Genomic DNA, 14,707 nt, shown 5'->3' on the forward strand with positions numbered 1-14,707 from the left:
AAGTGATAAATGATCCTGATAATTATACAAAGTTTTCCCACCAAATGAAGTCAAAACCTTTTGTACGCACAAGACCATTTTCATAATGGATATAGTTATCTCTAAAAATGACCTTAAAAAGAGAAACCTGCTGAAGGACATGATTGACTCAGTCGATTAATCACCCAACTCTTGATTTCTGCTCATGAGACCATGAGATTAAGGCTTTGTGCTGGATGTGGAGCCTGCTTAAGATTCTCTCCCCTTCCCTTAACCCCTCCCTTTTGCCTCCCCCAAGAAAGGAAAGAGAGAGATGAGCATATTCAAGTAATAATATTCAAATGTCCTCTTTACCTATCTTTTAATAATGTTATACAAATAAATGTTTCATTAATTTCTTCTAGGAAGAGTACATACAGATTGGTTTTATATAGGTATGTCCATTTGTTAATCCACAAATTATAAATGATAACAAAGAATTCTGTTAAATTGCTTACCTCAGCACAAGAACTGGATTCTCTACTAAAATTATTTCTAAGGAACATTTCCAAGCTACTATTAAAAAAATTTTTTTTAATGTGTTAAACTGACAAATGATGGCTTAGATTAGTGCATTAAATCCCCAATAGAAGTATATAAAAGTGGCAATATTTGTTGTAATAACTTATTTCTTATTAGATATTACTTTTAAAAAATATAACAATAAAAAGAACATACTAAAAACCTTTTTCACCAAATGTTATCATTGTATTATACAGTACATAAATAATCTACATAATAATCTACATAACCTAAACACCTTCTGTTTCACTAAATAATATGTTTCTCTGTCATGAATAATCTCACATGTGAAAGAAAACTTAGGAAATAATGCTGTTATAATGCAGAAATTATGTTAGTTAATGCAAAAATTTTCTCAGCACATTGATGTTTTGAATCAATTAGTGGCATTTTTATCCTTACATTTAAATAAAACATCTTTAGCATTAAAGGGAGACCTAAGTACTAATGCAGAAAGTTGACATATAAGAGCCTTCTTTAGTGGAAGCAGGGGCTAGTTTAATGCCCAAGAAATATTGTGCCTAGAACTTTTCCTTTGTATTAAAATAATACATCAAATATTTTAGTTTGATGACATGATAGAAATGTCCCCAGATCTTCATCTTAAGGCAGAAAGGCCACAACCTGGTTGTGAGTCTGCAAAGGAGTTTCTGGCTGTGATTTTAAGTACAAATGTCTATAGAGCTTTAACTTGGCGGTATTTTTATTGGGATTGTTATGGTTTTTGATTAGCGTTTTAATTACAAAGTTTCCTAAGTTTTGAGTGATCTGCTCTTAATCATGTTTTCCCCTTAAGCCCTATTAATTTTTTTATTCTTTTTTTTTAAATTTTTTATTTTTTATAAACATATATTTTTATCCCCAGGGGTACAGGTCTGTGAATCGCCAGGTTTACACACTTCACAGCACTCACCAAAGCACATACCCTCCCCAATGTCCATAATCCCACCCGCTTCTCCCAACCTCCCTCCCCCCAGCAACCCTCAGTTTGTTTTGTTAGCCCTATTATTTTTTGAGCTATGATTTTGTAGAGATGTTTTATTTCTTTTATGGAACACATCTATCGTGTTTTAGCACACATGCTGTGTCTGAATAAACTACATATCTAAGTATAACTAAATATCTAAGTTACTTAAACACCTAAATGTATTTTCCCAACTATAATGATATAACATATAACCAAAATACCTACTATAATAAATTATGCTAAACACCTAAATCTGTTTTATGAGAATATAACAATAATAGTAATATACCAGAATAAAATAATTTTATTCATCATATTACTCAAATGGCATTGTTGTTGTTTCTTTTAAATATTTATTTATTTGAGAGAGAGAGAATCCACAAGCAGACTTCCTGCTGAGTGCAGAGCTTGATATGGGGCTCTGCATAGGCTCCTTGAGATCATGACTTGGGCTGAAATCAAGAGCTGGGTGCTTAACCCACTAAGCCACTCAGGTGCCCAAAATGGTCATTTAAAAAAAAAAAATCTAAAATGCATACCTATTATTGAATTTTAACTTTTATGCTAAATGATTGGTTTAGTTTACCAGCTAGTATATTTACTTTTTACAACCTTCCTTAAACAGATACTATCATGCATTTTTTGGAAAGAATACTTACCTCATAGAAGAGAAGCTCCCCCAAAGAACTTCCCTTATGTTCTTTCATGTTATGGAAATAACTGTTTATTAGAAATTTTTAGCCTGACTCCAGAAACGTGTAAAACTTAAGTCAGACCATAACCATAAGACAAATGCTAGGTAATTTGAGTGTGCATTTCTCATTCGAAGAAGTCATTCCTACTTACTCTACATTCTTCGTCCAGTCTGGAGGGTTACTCAAGGTCATAAATACACAGTTGGTCAAAATAGTGCACATGATAAGCATGCTGAATAAAGTGGATCATAGTTAAGGAATAAATGCTAGTATATTATCAAGACCATTTACAAACAACCCAATACAAAAAAAAAAATTGTCAAAGTTACCTGTGAAATATGTCTTACTTGTTTTAAAACAATGGCAAAAGTAATAAGAAACTTCAAAGCCTGTCATACATCCTTGGTCTACTCTTTTTCATTTTACATGAAATGTAAAACTTCACAGAACTGAATTTAATGGAAAGAGATCTCTGTTTTAAGCAATGGGAATTTTGCATTCCAATCAGTTATATGAAATAGCACTGCAAGGAGAAATGACCATTCTTTAGTAAGTTCACAATATAAGTGTAAAATGAAAGTGTAAAAAGTATGTTATTATATCTGAAGTACAACTTCAGATATAATTTAAAATCACCACTGACTGATAAAACATTAATGAATGCAATATAAAAACCTGAGAAAGAATACCCCAGTATATTCAAGGATTACATTGAGAATTATACTGTAATCAGGTACTTTTAATAATCTTATTGTGATGTGACTCATTCTTTCAGTGTTTTTATTAAGAGTAAAGGAAGAGAGAATTTTTTTGCTGATAAGTTAATATTGTTTTCTAACTTTTTATTTTCACTTTAGACTGTGGGAGAACTTAATGGACCATCTAGATATCCTTCTGTATCTAGTCCACACCGTTCCTAAATAGATGAGTGCTGTTTTGAAAACTTCCTGAGAATTAGCTGTAATTAATTTCTATTAGGATCTCACTCAGACCTCACTCTAAGGAAGATTATGGTTATTTGGGGGGGGGGGGTAAATCTTTAATTTAAAAATATAAGTGCTTGCTAATAATCAAACCATAGAATGAAAAGAATTCAAATGAAAAAGTTTGGTCCTATTTTCCCTATCTCTAGGTTAACCAGTCTTTTGTCTCTCTTTTAGTAAGTTTTTTTTTAAAATAAGGCTATTTTTAATCTATCTGTATAAAATTCCCATTCTTGATTAAATACCTAAATGTGAGACAGGAAACCATTAAAACCTAGAGGAGAACACAGGCAGTAGTCTCCTTGACACCAGCCATAGCAACTTCTTACTAGATATGTCTTCTGAAGCAAGGGAAACAAAAGCAATAATAAACTATTGGGACTTCATCAAAATAAAAAACTTCTGCACAGCAAAGGAAATAGTCAACAAAACTAAAAGGCAGCCTACAGAATGGGAGATTATTCGCAAATGACATATCTGATAAAGAATTAGTATCTAAAATATATAAAGAACTTATAAAACTCAACACCCAAAAAGCAAATAATGTAATTAAAAATGGGCAGAAAATATGAATAGACTTTTTCCAAAGAAGACATACAGGCAGCCAACAGACACATGAAAAGATGTTTGGCATCACTCATCATCAAGGGAATACAAATCAAAACTATAATGAGATATCACCTCCCACCTGTCAGAATGGCTAAAATTAACAACACAGGAAACAACAGTTGTTGATGAGGATGTAGGAAAAGGGGACCCTCTTATACTCTTGATGAGAATGCAAACTGGTGCAGCCACTCTGGAAAATAGTATGGAGGTTCCTCAGAAAGTTACAAATAGAACTAACTACCCTATGACCCAGTAATTGCACTACTGGGTATTTACCCAAAGGATTAAAAAAAAAATACTGATTCAAAGGGGCACACACACCCTGATGTTTATAACAGCATTCTCAACAATAACCAAATTATGGAAAAAGCCTAAATGTCTATCAGCTGATGAGTGGATAAAGAAGATGTGGTATGTATACACACACACACACACAATGGAATATTAGCCATCAAAAAGAAAAAAATCTTGCCATTTGCAATGACGTGGATGGAACTAGAGTGTATTGTGTTAACCGAAATAAGTCAGTCAGAGAAAGGCAAATACCATATGATTCCACTCATATGTGGAACTTAAGAAACAAAAGAGATGAGCATAGGGGAGGGAGGGAAAAGAGGGAAAAAAACCATAAGAGACTCTTAACTATAGGATTGATGGAGGGGAGGTGTGTGGGGAATGGGCTAGATGGATGATGGGTTTTAAGGAGGGCGTTTGTGTTGAGCATTGGAGCTTCGTGTAAGTGATGAATCACTAAATTCCCCTGAAACCAGTATTACACTATATGTTAATTAACTAGAATTTAAATAAAAATTTGAAAAAGAAAAAAATGATAACATCTCACAAGAAACAAATGATGTTGGCAAGGATGTAGAGAAAGAGGAACGCTTTTACACTGTTGGTAGGAATGCAAACATACAGCTGCTCTGAAAGACAATATGGAGGATCCTCAAAAAGTTAAAAATAGAACTACCCTACAATCCAGCAATTGTACTACTAGGCACTTGTCCAAAGAATACAAAAATACTAATTCAAAGAGATGCATGCACCCCAGTGTTTATAACAGCATTATCTACAATAGTCAAATTATGGAAAAAGCCCAAATGTCCATCAACCGAGGAATGAATAAAGATGTGGTGTGTGTACACACACACACACACACACGCACGCACGCGAATATTACTCAGCCATAAAAAAGATTGAAATCTTGCTATTTGCAACGACATGGATGGAGCTAGAGGATATAATGCTAATTGAATCAAGTCAATCAGAGAAGAACAAATACCATATGATTTCACTCATATGTGGAATTTAAGAAACAAAACCAATGATCATAGGAGGAAAAAGAAGCAAACCAAGAAATAGACTCTTATCTACAGAGAACAAACTGATGGTTACCAGAGGGGAGGTGAGTGGGGAGTGGGTTAAATAGATGATGGGGATTAAGGAGTGCACTAGTGATGAGCACTGGGTATTGTATGGAAGAGTTGAATCACTAAATGGTACACTTGATACTAATATTACACTGTATGTTAAACTAACAGGAATTTAAATAAAAACTTTAAAAAAATAAAAAATGTCCATTCTTAAACACAGCCTCTGAATACCTTTCTCTTTTATCATTACCTATTGGAGAATTTGTTGAAATCCACACCTATTCTGTCCTTGTTTGATGGGTTTTGACTATCATTGTAAGTAGTCTTAAGTTCAGTGATTTTTAAATATATATTAGATATTTAGGCACATATATAGTTTAATAAATATTTAGTAAAGGAAGGATGGACAGATCCAGGTGCTGAAGATACAGAACCAATTAAGGCATAAAAGTAAGAATATTTGGTACTATGGATAATAATACTAACCACAATAGACTATGTTTCTTTAGCAATAATTATGTGTGGTATGGAGGATAATAAAAGTGTGAAGTAGATTTGCTGCTTTTCCTTCTACACAGTATGTTTCATTTACACATTCACTAACATAGTTCATTTTTACTTCTAGGATCATAATAGTCATTCTATACTAATCTTTTAATAAGTGGCAGAAAAATTAGTGAGAACAGATTAAATAACAATGTCACAATTAATATTAAAGAAATTGTATATAATATATAACACAATATATGTAAAATATAAATATAAAAATATGTATAAAAGAATGACATTTTCTATAAAATCAAGTACCAGCATTCAGTCACATGAAAAGGATATGAATGTACCAAAATCTTAATAGCAATTTTCCTAACAGGGTTTAGCGGAGTTAAAATATACAAGGCAGAGGTGGCACTGAATCGGAAAATTGCCTTCCCTTTATTCAATACTATAAAAGTCTGAAAAAGAAAATATGAAAAATAATTACTAGATTAGACATGTGGCTTACTTGAAGAGCTTAAGCAGATGAAGAACTTTTTACCTGATTTGTTTGTTCAATCTTGTTTGTTTAAACAAATTGGTTTATTGTAACTATAAACATGTTAGATGTTTCTTGCCTGACTTAACATAGTAAACATATGATTTACTATTACCTAATTTGTCTCTAGAGTTCCAACTTTCTGATACAAACTGATGATCCTACACAAAATTTTTTTTTATCAAATTGTAACTTTACAGACTCCAATTTTATTTAAAGCTTACCATCTGTCTCCAGTTTTGGTGACTTTTTCAGATTATTCTGTACATATTGCTACAAAAATAATCTTTTTTATTTTAATTATTTCAAATCTTTGAACTCTAAAGTTTATGAATCCTCTCTATTTTCCCTATGGTAGTTGTCCTACTTTAAAATGTTCAAACAGACTGAATAACCTGGTTTTGCTGATTCTGTAGATCTGCTGGTAATACTAAGAAGGGAAAGCTGCATTGAGAATTAGCCTTCACATCATTTCAAAGGGCATTCTGTAGCTAAAATTCTATGACCTGAAACCTGTAACCATCAATTTAGCATTTAAGCCATGTTACTCAGTGATTCCCACCACATCTCTCCAGGATCAACTTTTAGTATTTCCCACTAAGCCGTCTCTGCTCCAACAAATTGACTGTCCACCTGTCAATTTAACTCACAACCTGTCAGCTTTGCCCTCTGATTCTGAAAATGTATCCTAAAATCCTAGAGGATGGAGGTACCTGAGAGGTCATCTAATATAAACTCCCCCCTTTTCAGGTCCATAACAGGCCTGACAATGAGGTCCTACCAACTATTTAATCAAAGTTCTTAGTCCTCTCTCTATATTTGATTCTCTTGAGGTGATTTTAAATTTGCCAATATTTGGGTCCCATACAAAACCAATTGAGTCAATTTCTGGAGGATGGGCATAGACATGGGTATTATTTTTAAAATTTCCTCTGGTAATTTTCCAAACCTGCAGCCAGGTTTGGAAAGACCTACTTTCAAAAATGTCCTCAGTTATCAAAATCACCTCCTCTATCATGTCTTTCCAGATAAATCACTGCCTTCTGATCACTTCTAATTGTTTCCCTTTATCAGTAAGTCTTAGTATATAAATTTGCACACGTTGGCATGTTGCTTTTAATTACAGTCAAGTAGCAATTTACATGTAGGGTTCATTCCACTGAGGACTAGGTTAGAAGTTGTTAGAACCTATTGAGCATAAAAGCCTTAATCTACTTTTTCTCCATTTTTTCCCCACAGTACTTAATAGTGTGGTTTGTAAATAAACACTTGTTTTAATTAAGTGCAGGCTTACCTTTAAGATGCCATTTACCTTTAAGACATCAGTACATCCATTTGCTTAATAATATGTTTTTACTCTTAAACTAAGGTTTGTATCCCATACAATCATGTTCACTGACAACATGGCAGTGTTTGAATAGGTAGACAGAAATACTTATATTTTGAGCATAAAGGACAGAGAAAATTTCTTCATACATTACCCTTTTGTATTCAAGACCATGGAGCCAAACATGAGCCAAACATTACCTAACCAATCGTTTTCCATGAATAGCAATCTATAAATTTGAAAAATTCTATGAGGAGGGCAAGTAAACTTTTTTTACTAGCATTGAGATCACCCATAAGGGATTTTGGATATTTGGAATACTGCCCTCAAAGCACAAATGCATTAAAGGACTTTCTTGAATTCACAGGATTAGATCATTTAATATTACAAACAATCTAGATACATTTAGGCATTCAATGATGTAAACTTCACAATAATTAAAAGTGCATTTACTCATTCTTTTGTGAGGCAGTTTCCCTGAAAAAGCAGTTACCACTTGTAACGTTAGGAGAGGAATTTATTTTGAAAAATCTCCAAAAACAGAGTGACAGGAGTGAAATGTCCCTTTAAACACGAAATCCTCTGCTCTCCCGAAAGATTAGCCTTAGCCTTCATGGAACTAATGGGATTAAAAATGACATGTCAAGGGCATCTTCATTGAATTTGCAGGTTCTGGAACAGAGCAGGCCTTAAGAACACAATTTAAAGTTTATTTTGAACACCACCTAACACAAAACCTTGAGTTCTGAGAAATGAGGAATAAAATACTAATATCCTGTATTAGTGAAATTGTAATTGTAATTAGTGAAATAATTACAAGGAAGACACTTGAAATTTGGGACTCTGAGGTTATTGAGAGATGTGCATAAACTGAAAATTACTGGAGAGAGTGACAGATAATTGGAGGAGGGATAAATAGTGTCAATCTGGTCCTCAAGTGATGATAAATAATGATGCGACTTGAAAAAATTATTACATATTAGTACTAAGGTGATGAATGTTATAGTGTCAGTATGACAGACTAGTTGCTGTTCACTCTGGAATGCTGCTTGCTTTTTCCCAGATGAATATACATCTGACAGATTCACTAAAATGTTTACTACTTGAGGCAAGAGTAAGCTTTATATCTCTGAATAGGACATTATGAAATAGAGAGTTCAAAAAAGCATACAACCAATTTTTTAATGTTTTCTTTCATTTTATTAAAAAATGCCATATATAGTTTTGCTTAGTGCTTAAGAGTTCTGACTGCCTGGCTTCAATCCCTGAATTCACCACTTATGGAGTGTGACTTGGGCAAGTTACTTAACCACTCTGGGCTTGACCTCCCGTGTGTAAAATGAGGCTAATATAGTACTGCTTGACTGGTTCTTGGAATATTAAATGAACTATGACACTTAACGTGATGAAACAATGCCCAACAAAGTAGGAGCACAACAAACGTTAGCTTCTTATGATTATCAGCGTCACTATTCTTCAGTTGTTACCTGGTCAATTTAAACACCATTGAAATGCATTGTGAGGTGGCTCATCTGATTATCTGATTAAATTAGGTATGTAAAATATATCATAATTAATGGCAGCAAATTGTTATATAATGCTTTACAGTTTTGAAGTGCCTTTTACCTGCGTTATTCAAATAATTAACACAAACTTCATACCATGTTTTTAATTCCAGAACTTCTCCGTTAGCTTCTTACGTTAGCTCCTTCAATCCGAACAATCACAAACTACCTTTTTCTTCAATAGTACCTCAGTCTTCATTTTTGTAGATTCTTCATAAAGAAAGGCAGTGCGCCAACAGTAAAAAGTGAATAGTCTAGATGTCTCACAAGATGGACCATGGCCACTAGGAATAAATCAAGGTCCAAGTCTGGTTCTCAGACAGGAAGGCCATAAAAACTGACTTCGTTAACATACACAGAACAATTCTGTTTCTTAGCAGCGGACTCACAGTAACCAAGCCTGAAAGCCTCACATACAAAATCAGAATGCCAATCTATTTATTTACAATGAGATGTATTACTGTCACGTGGACTGAAATAATTGCAGTGTCATAACCAGCATTTTCTTTCCTTTCAAGCAGATCTGTGGGAAGACAAACTATAATAAAAAGGTTCTCTGCAGAGGGTGGAGTCCAAATAAGCCGACTTAATCAAATGCTGCACAATGTTTAATGACACCTCTGTTAGGTAGCCCGGTATAGCTCGTCTACAATGAAATAGCCTTGATTTGGGGAGGAAAATGCTTTCAGGGCTACTCTAAAGACCTGTTTCCTTTGGAAAATGCCAGTGTTTGTCTCTGTTATTCTCCCCACCCCTTAATCTTACCAATTTCCTTTCCTAAGGATACTTCCTTTCTTTTAGTAGCTAATACTTCTCCCATCCAAGTACTAACCAGGCCCGACCCTGCTTAGCTTCCGAGATCAGACGAGATTGGGCGCGTTCAGGGTGGTATGGCCGTCCGTAGACTAATACTTCTAAGAATGTCAGAGTGAGCATACCCCTGTCTCTTAAAGACATCTTTGCAAATATTTACTTTGAATCAGTAATTTTAAGGAGAATTTTATTCTAGTTTCTGGGGGGGAGGTCTCACTGTCATCATCATGTATAACAGTAACTGTAACTAAATTTCAAATTTTCAAATTTTTCCTTATCACTTCTATAGTAGAGTACTGGAACAAATGACTTTCAAAAATGTGTGAATCAGTATTAAATGCCACTTTCATGAAACTAGTTTCAAAGGAAAAAGAAAGGGCCTGTTTAACTATTTAAATTGATTTTATGACTTTTAGAAAGCATTTTAGAGCTTGCTCCTCCAAGTGTGGCCCGTGTATTATAGCAGAAGGAGTCTCACTCAAGGACTTGTTAGAGATGCAGGATCTCTGGCCCCACAGACCTCTGGAATCTGAATCTGTATCTTAACAAGATCCTTAGATGATGTGTATACACATGTGAGTTTGAGAAGCCCTCCTTGAGGGCTAGTTCCACCTTTGGATGGTTAACTGTCAGGTTCTTTACCCATCACTGGTCTTATAAGGTTAAATCACATACTGCTTAGAGAATGCAATTTCCTTAGCTATTCTTTCTAAAAGGACTGGCTCTGATTAATGAAGGCATTCAGTAACTTCTTTAAACTGCGAACCATCAATTCATGGTGATATTTATTTATCTCTAGTTTCTATATAGACCTGTTTTTATGCTTATGAATGTGAAATATAAATTGTGTGTTATAAAATGCCAAAATACCCAATTAGATGATGCAGTATCTATCATCCATTAAGAAAAAAATATTTGCTATAAAACTCTGCACAGCTGGTTTAACTTCAAAAACTAGTTAATTCTGACAGAATTATATTATTATTATAGCATTAGGAAGGCATAGTCATGACTTGATTCAAATCATATGTAGATAGAGAAAACTTGAGGGGTTTTTGTGTTTTGTTCTTGACATTTTTTTTGCTGAGTGATGTTTTAACAATAAGTAGGTGTGACTGTGCTTGTCAATGTATTATCTTCTTACAGGAGGATGCTAAGTAAGATTATTACCCTCTAGAATACAAATCTCTTGTGAGCAAACTTCAAGACAATTAAGAACTAAAAAATAAGAAGTACATATGCCCATAACTCTTCTTTTACATGGCTCTTCTGTTGTCTACCATGTGCTGACATATGTCAGTGATAACAGATATTTTGCTTTGTAAGTGTCAATTTTAATTTTGACTATTTCAGTTACTGTGAAATTATAGAAAGTATTCGTTTATCTATCATAGCTCTTCACTGTAGCCAAATCTTGACTTTGGCTACTGTGCTTAAAAGTAAGTGGAAATAAAAAGTACAAAGTCTTTAACAGTAGAAAACGTACGATGCAATATGTATATGAGCCAGAGAAAAGTATATTAACATTAGTGTTTAATTAAAGACTTAAATTTGGAAATATAACTTAACTTTTGAAAGTATAAAATCAACACTCACTTTCTTATTGATATAGTACGGGTCCAGGTCCTCCAAGGGCTCTGACACCATCTCTGGAGGAATGTCTCCGTAAATAAATGGAAGGTTCTTCCCAGCTTCCAAGTCACTATTTGGCTTTGGTTTGTTCTCATCATCATTGTCTTGTTCTCTCTTGGGCTTTTTGGTTTTCTCTTCTGCAGCACGTTTTTCAATAGCAGCAAGAGATTCTCTAGTAAAAAGGCGGAAGCTTTCAGGCCCCGGGGGTACCAGCAGTGCCTGTGCCATCTTTTCATCCTGCACATTTAATTACGTTTAGCTTCTTGCATAAGAATTGCCTACCAAGGAAAAAAAATGCACGAGAGATAGGAAAGCAAGTGAGTGAGAGGGATTAAGAAAATCAGCCAAGATGACATTTAATGTTTCTTCTAGTAAATTCTTTGGTAGTATATTAATAAATGAATATTTATTTTTGGTGGGAAAAAAACTTCTCTTCTTTAATGCATAGACTTCTTTTCTTTCTCAGTGCTTAGTATAAACATGTTACAATGTTCCTTTGGGGATTCTTCTGGTGACTTTTTAAAAGTATAAACATCTTAGTGCTGCACAACAACTTTTAACCTGGAAGCATCATTATCCAGTTTAATGTTCAATAAACTAGTTTTATAAGTCTATCAAAGTCTGGTCTGAGACCTTTGAACCAAAACATATTATAGTATACTTTGGTAAAAAGAGTAATGTCAGTAATGCTTATCAGTGAAATTACTTAAGGACCCATCATTCCCCACCCCCACTCCTTTTATCACATCTTACTAGCTCTCCAAATAAAGAAATACACTGGTATATGCCTGACTCCTAAAATCTCAGAATAAGAAAAGAAGTTTTGCCTAATCCAACCGCTGTTCTGGTTGTCACCATCATCATCACTGACCACTGGTTATCCAAACAAAGCCTGACCGTCAGCAGCGACGGAAAAGTTAAAACTATTTTCTTTTCTTTCTTCTTCTTCTTTTTTTCAAAGATTTTATTTATTTGAAAGAGAGAGAGAGAGAAAGCATGAACAAGAGGAAGGAGCAAAGGGAGAGGGAGAAGGAGACTCCCTGCTGAGTAGAGAGCCTGACATGAGGCTCCATCCCAGGACCCTGAGATGATGACCTGAGCCAAAGACAGATGCTTAGCTGACTGAGCCACACAAGTACCCCCAAAATGATTTCCTTTCAGCTTCTCACCTTGGATCCTTCTGAAGCATCTTCTGAGGCAATGCAGAATGTATTTCTTTTTCCAGTCTGCTGTTACTCAACTACTCCAAGACACTTTTCATATTCTTTTTGAATCTTCCATTTGGTGTAGTGGTTGGAAGCATGGACTATGGAGCTAGACTGCCTCCGTTCTTAACCCTGGCTCTGTCATTGATGAGCTGTATGACTTTGCAGAATGTAACCCCTCAGTGCTTCAGTCTCCGTTTATAAAATGGGGATGCTATGAGAACTGACCTCCCAGGTTATCATAAGGAATAAATGAATTAATTTACATTAAGTGTCTAGAATAGTTTTGGGATTAGTAAGCACTGTGTTGGTGTCATCTATCATAATCTAATTATATTTTGTTCCTTCAGCTATTTCCTCTGTTGTGATTTCAGGCATTCTCACAATTCAAGCCACTCTCCTTTTTAAGTAAGGCCCTTATTTGGTGGAACCACAGCTGACCAATGAGCTCCTGGAGTGGGCTAGGAAGTACAGAGTACAGGGTCATATTCACCCATGCCAAGCAACTGTCTGGGATTAGAAAGGAAAGAAGGCTGACACCTGCTTAATTCTCCAAGAAAGGAAAAAAAAAATCTGCTAGAAATGTGACAGAACTGTCAAAAATGCCAGAAATCCAAGCTGGATTATTGTATTTTTCTTGTATTTGGAAATCTAAGTTAACAGTTATTTTATTTTGCATTGTGCCAAAAATCACATTTAAAAAATTAAGATAGGAAAAAGAAACAGTAACAACAAAATACAGTTAGTACATCAATCCCTTATAGAACAGTCTACAACCATGACATCAGGGTAATCATCAAAGTCATCTGTGACATTTTCCCTATCCCAACCACCCACCTCATCTCTGCTCCCACACTTATTCTGGTCTCCATAGTAGTTTATCCCTAAATGGCCTTTTAATCTTAGCTGTTTATTTCATGGATATACTAAGCTTACAAAGAATGAGGAACTCTAGATCTTACAGCAATGTAAGAAAAATGATATAGACTAAAAGTGATTATAGATTATTATGTAAGTTTTTTGAGTTTATATCTGAATTACTAGTTGCCTGGTCTATTCCAATGACTAAAGTATTTTTAATAGTTGTGTCTTTTCATTGAATTAGTATTTATAATATGACATTGCTGTTAGTATATTGCTGAAAGTATATTCCAAGTAAGTTATAAATATCCAAGTATATTCCAAGTAAGTTATAAAATATCAGCTGTCAAAAAGCCATGTCATTTTTGCCACTAGCTCTGAAAATGAACTTCTGATTTATGGTGGGATGGGGCTGTTTTGTTTTGTTTTGTACCCTATCAAATGAATTTAGAAGGCACAAAATAAATTAGTTCATTTTATATTAAAATAGAAAAAGTATTCTCAAACCTTCTAATTCAGCTATTTAATTTGTACCTTCCAAATTCATGGTAGATGGCACAAACTAGAATTAAAATTTTTAGCCATTTTATGTCCATTTTGATGTTCACATAACCCAGCACTAGGCTGTATGGGATCATCGCATTTATACTTTTGAATGTGGAAGGAGTTTGCACATTAACTGCAAGCCTTAAATACCCAGAAATGTGTAATCCACCTATTTCTCATCACCTTTCATCAACTGAATGGATTTGGGTCTTACCAAGTGCTAAATGAAAATGAAATCTCAGGAAACAAACTGAGGGTTGCTGGATTGGAGGGGAGTGGAAGGGATATGGTGGCTGGGTGATGGACATTAGGGAGGGTATGTGCTATGGTGAGAAAAAAATGCAACAGCATGACAAAGCTATCTTAAGACATTTCTATGAAACATGGTTGCTTTCTTATGGGAGGAAAAAAAAGGTTACTTTTGTATTTGAGCATTTAGTTAAACTAATTTTTGTTTCTTTATTAACAATGGAATGAAAAACGTGCAGCAATCAGAATTTGAGTTCTGGGTTCATATTGAGCCTGTAACTAACAGTTTGCTTATGACATTTAACTTCC

At 34.4% G+C, this 14,707-nt stretch overlaps 1 protein-coding gene across 1 annotated transcript in view; it reads right to left on the reverse strand.

The window, feature by feature from the left end:
* Positions 1-14,707, reverse strand: part of LOC132013797 (sodium channel protein type 3 subunit alpha) — a 107,044-nt gene that overhangs the window by 66,091 nt on the left and 26,246 nt on the right. Inside the window, exons 3-5 of the mRNA XM_059394095.1 lie at positions 11,502-11,815; positions 6,002-6,120; positions 2,354-2,443 (exon numbers count right to left, since the gene is read on the reverse strand). Coding sequence (XP_059250078.1) covers positions 2,354-2,443; positions 6,002-6,120; positions 11,502-11,765 — 473 coding nt within the window. The 5' untranslated portion in view covers positions 11,766-11,815. The remainder of the gene's footprint in view (positions 1-2,353; positions 2,444-6,001; positions 6,121-11,501; positions 11,816-14,707) is intronic.

The sequence above is a fragment of the Mustela nigripes genome, chromosome 3 (genome assembly GCF_022355385.1).
Source record: "Mustela nigripes isolate SB6536 chromosome 3, MUSNIG.SB6536, whole genome shotgun sequence".
Classification (NCBI taxonomy): Eukaryota; Metazoa; Chordata; class Mammalia; order Carnivora; family Mustelidae; genus Mustela; species Mustela nigripes.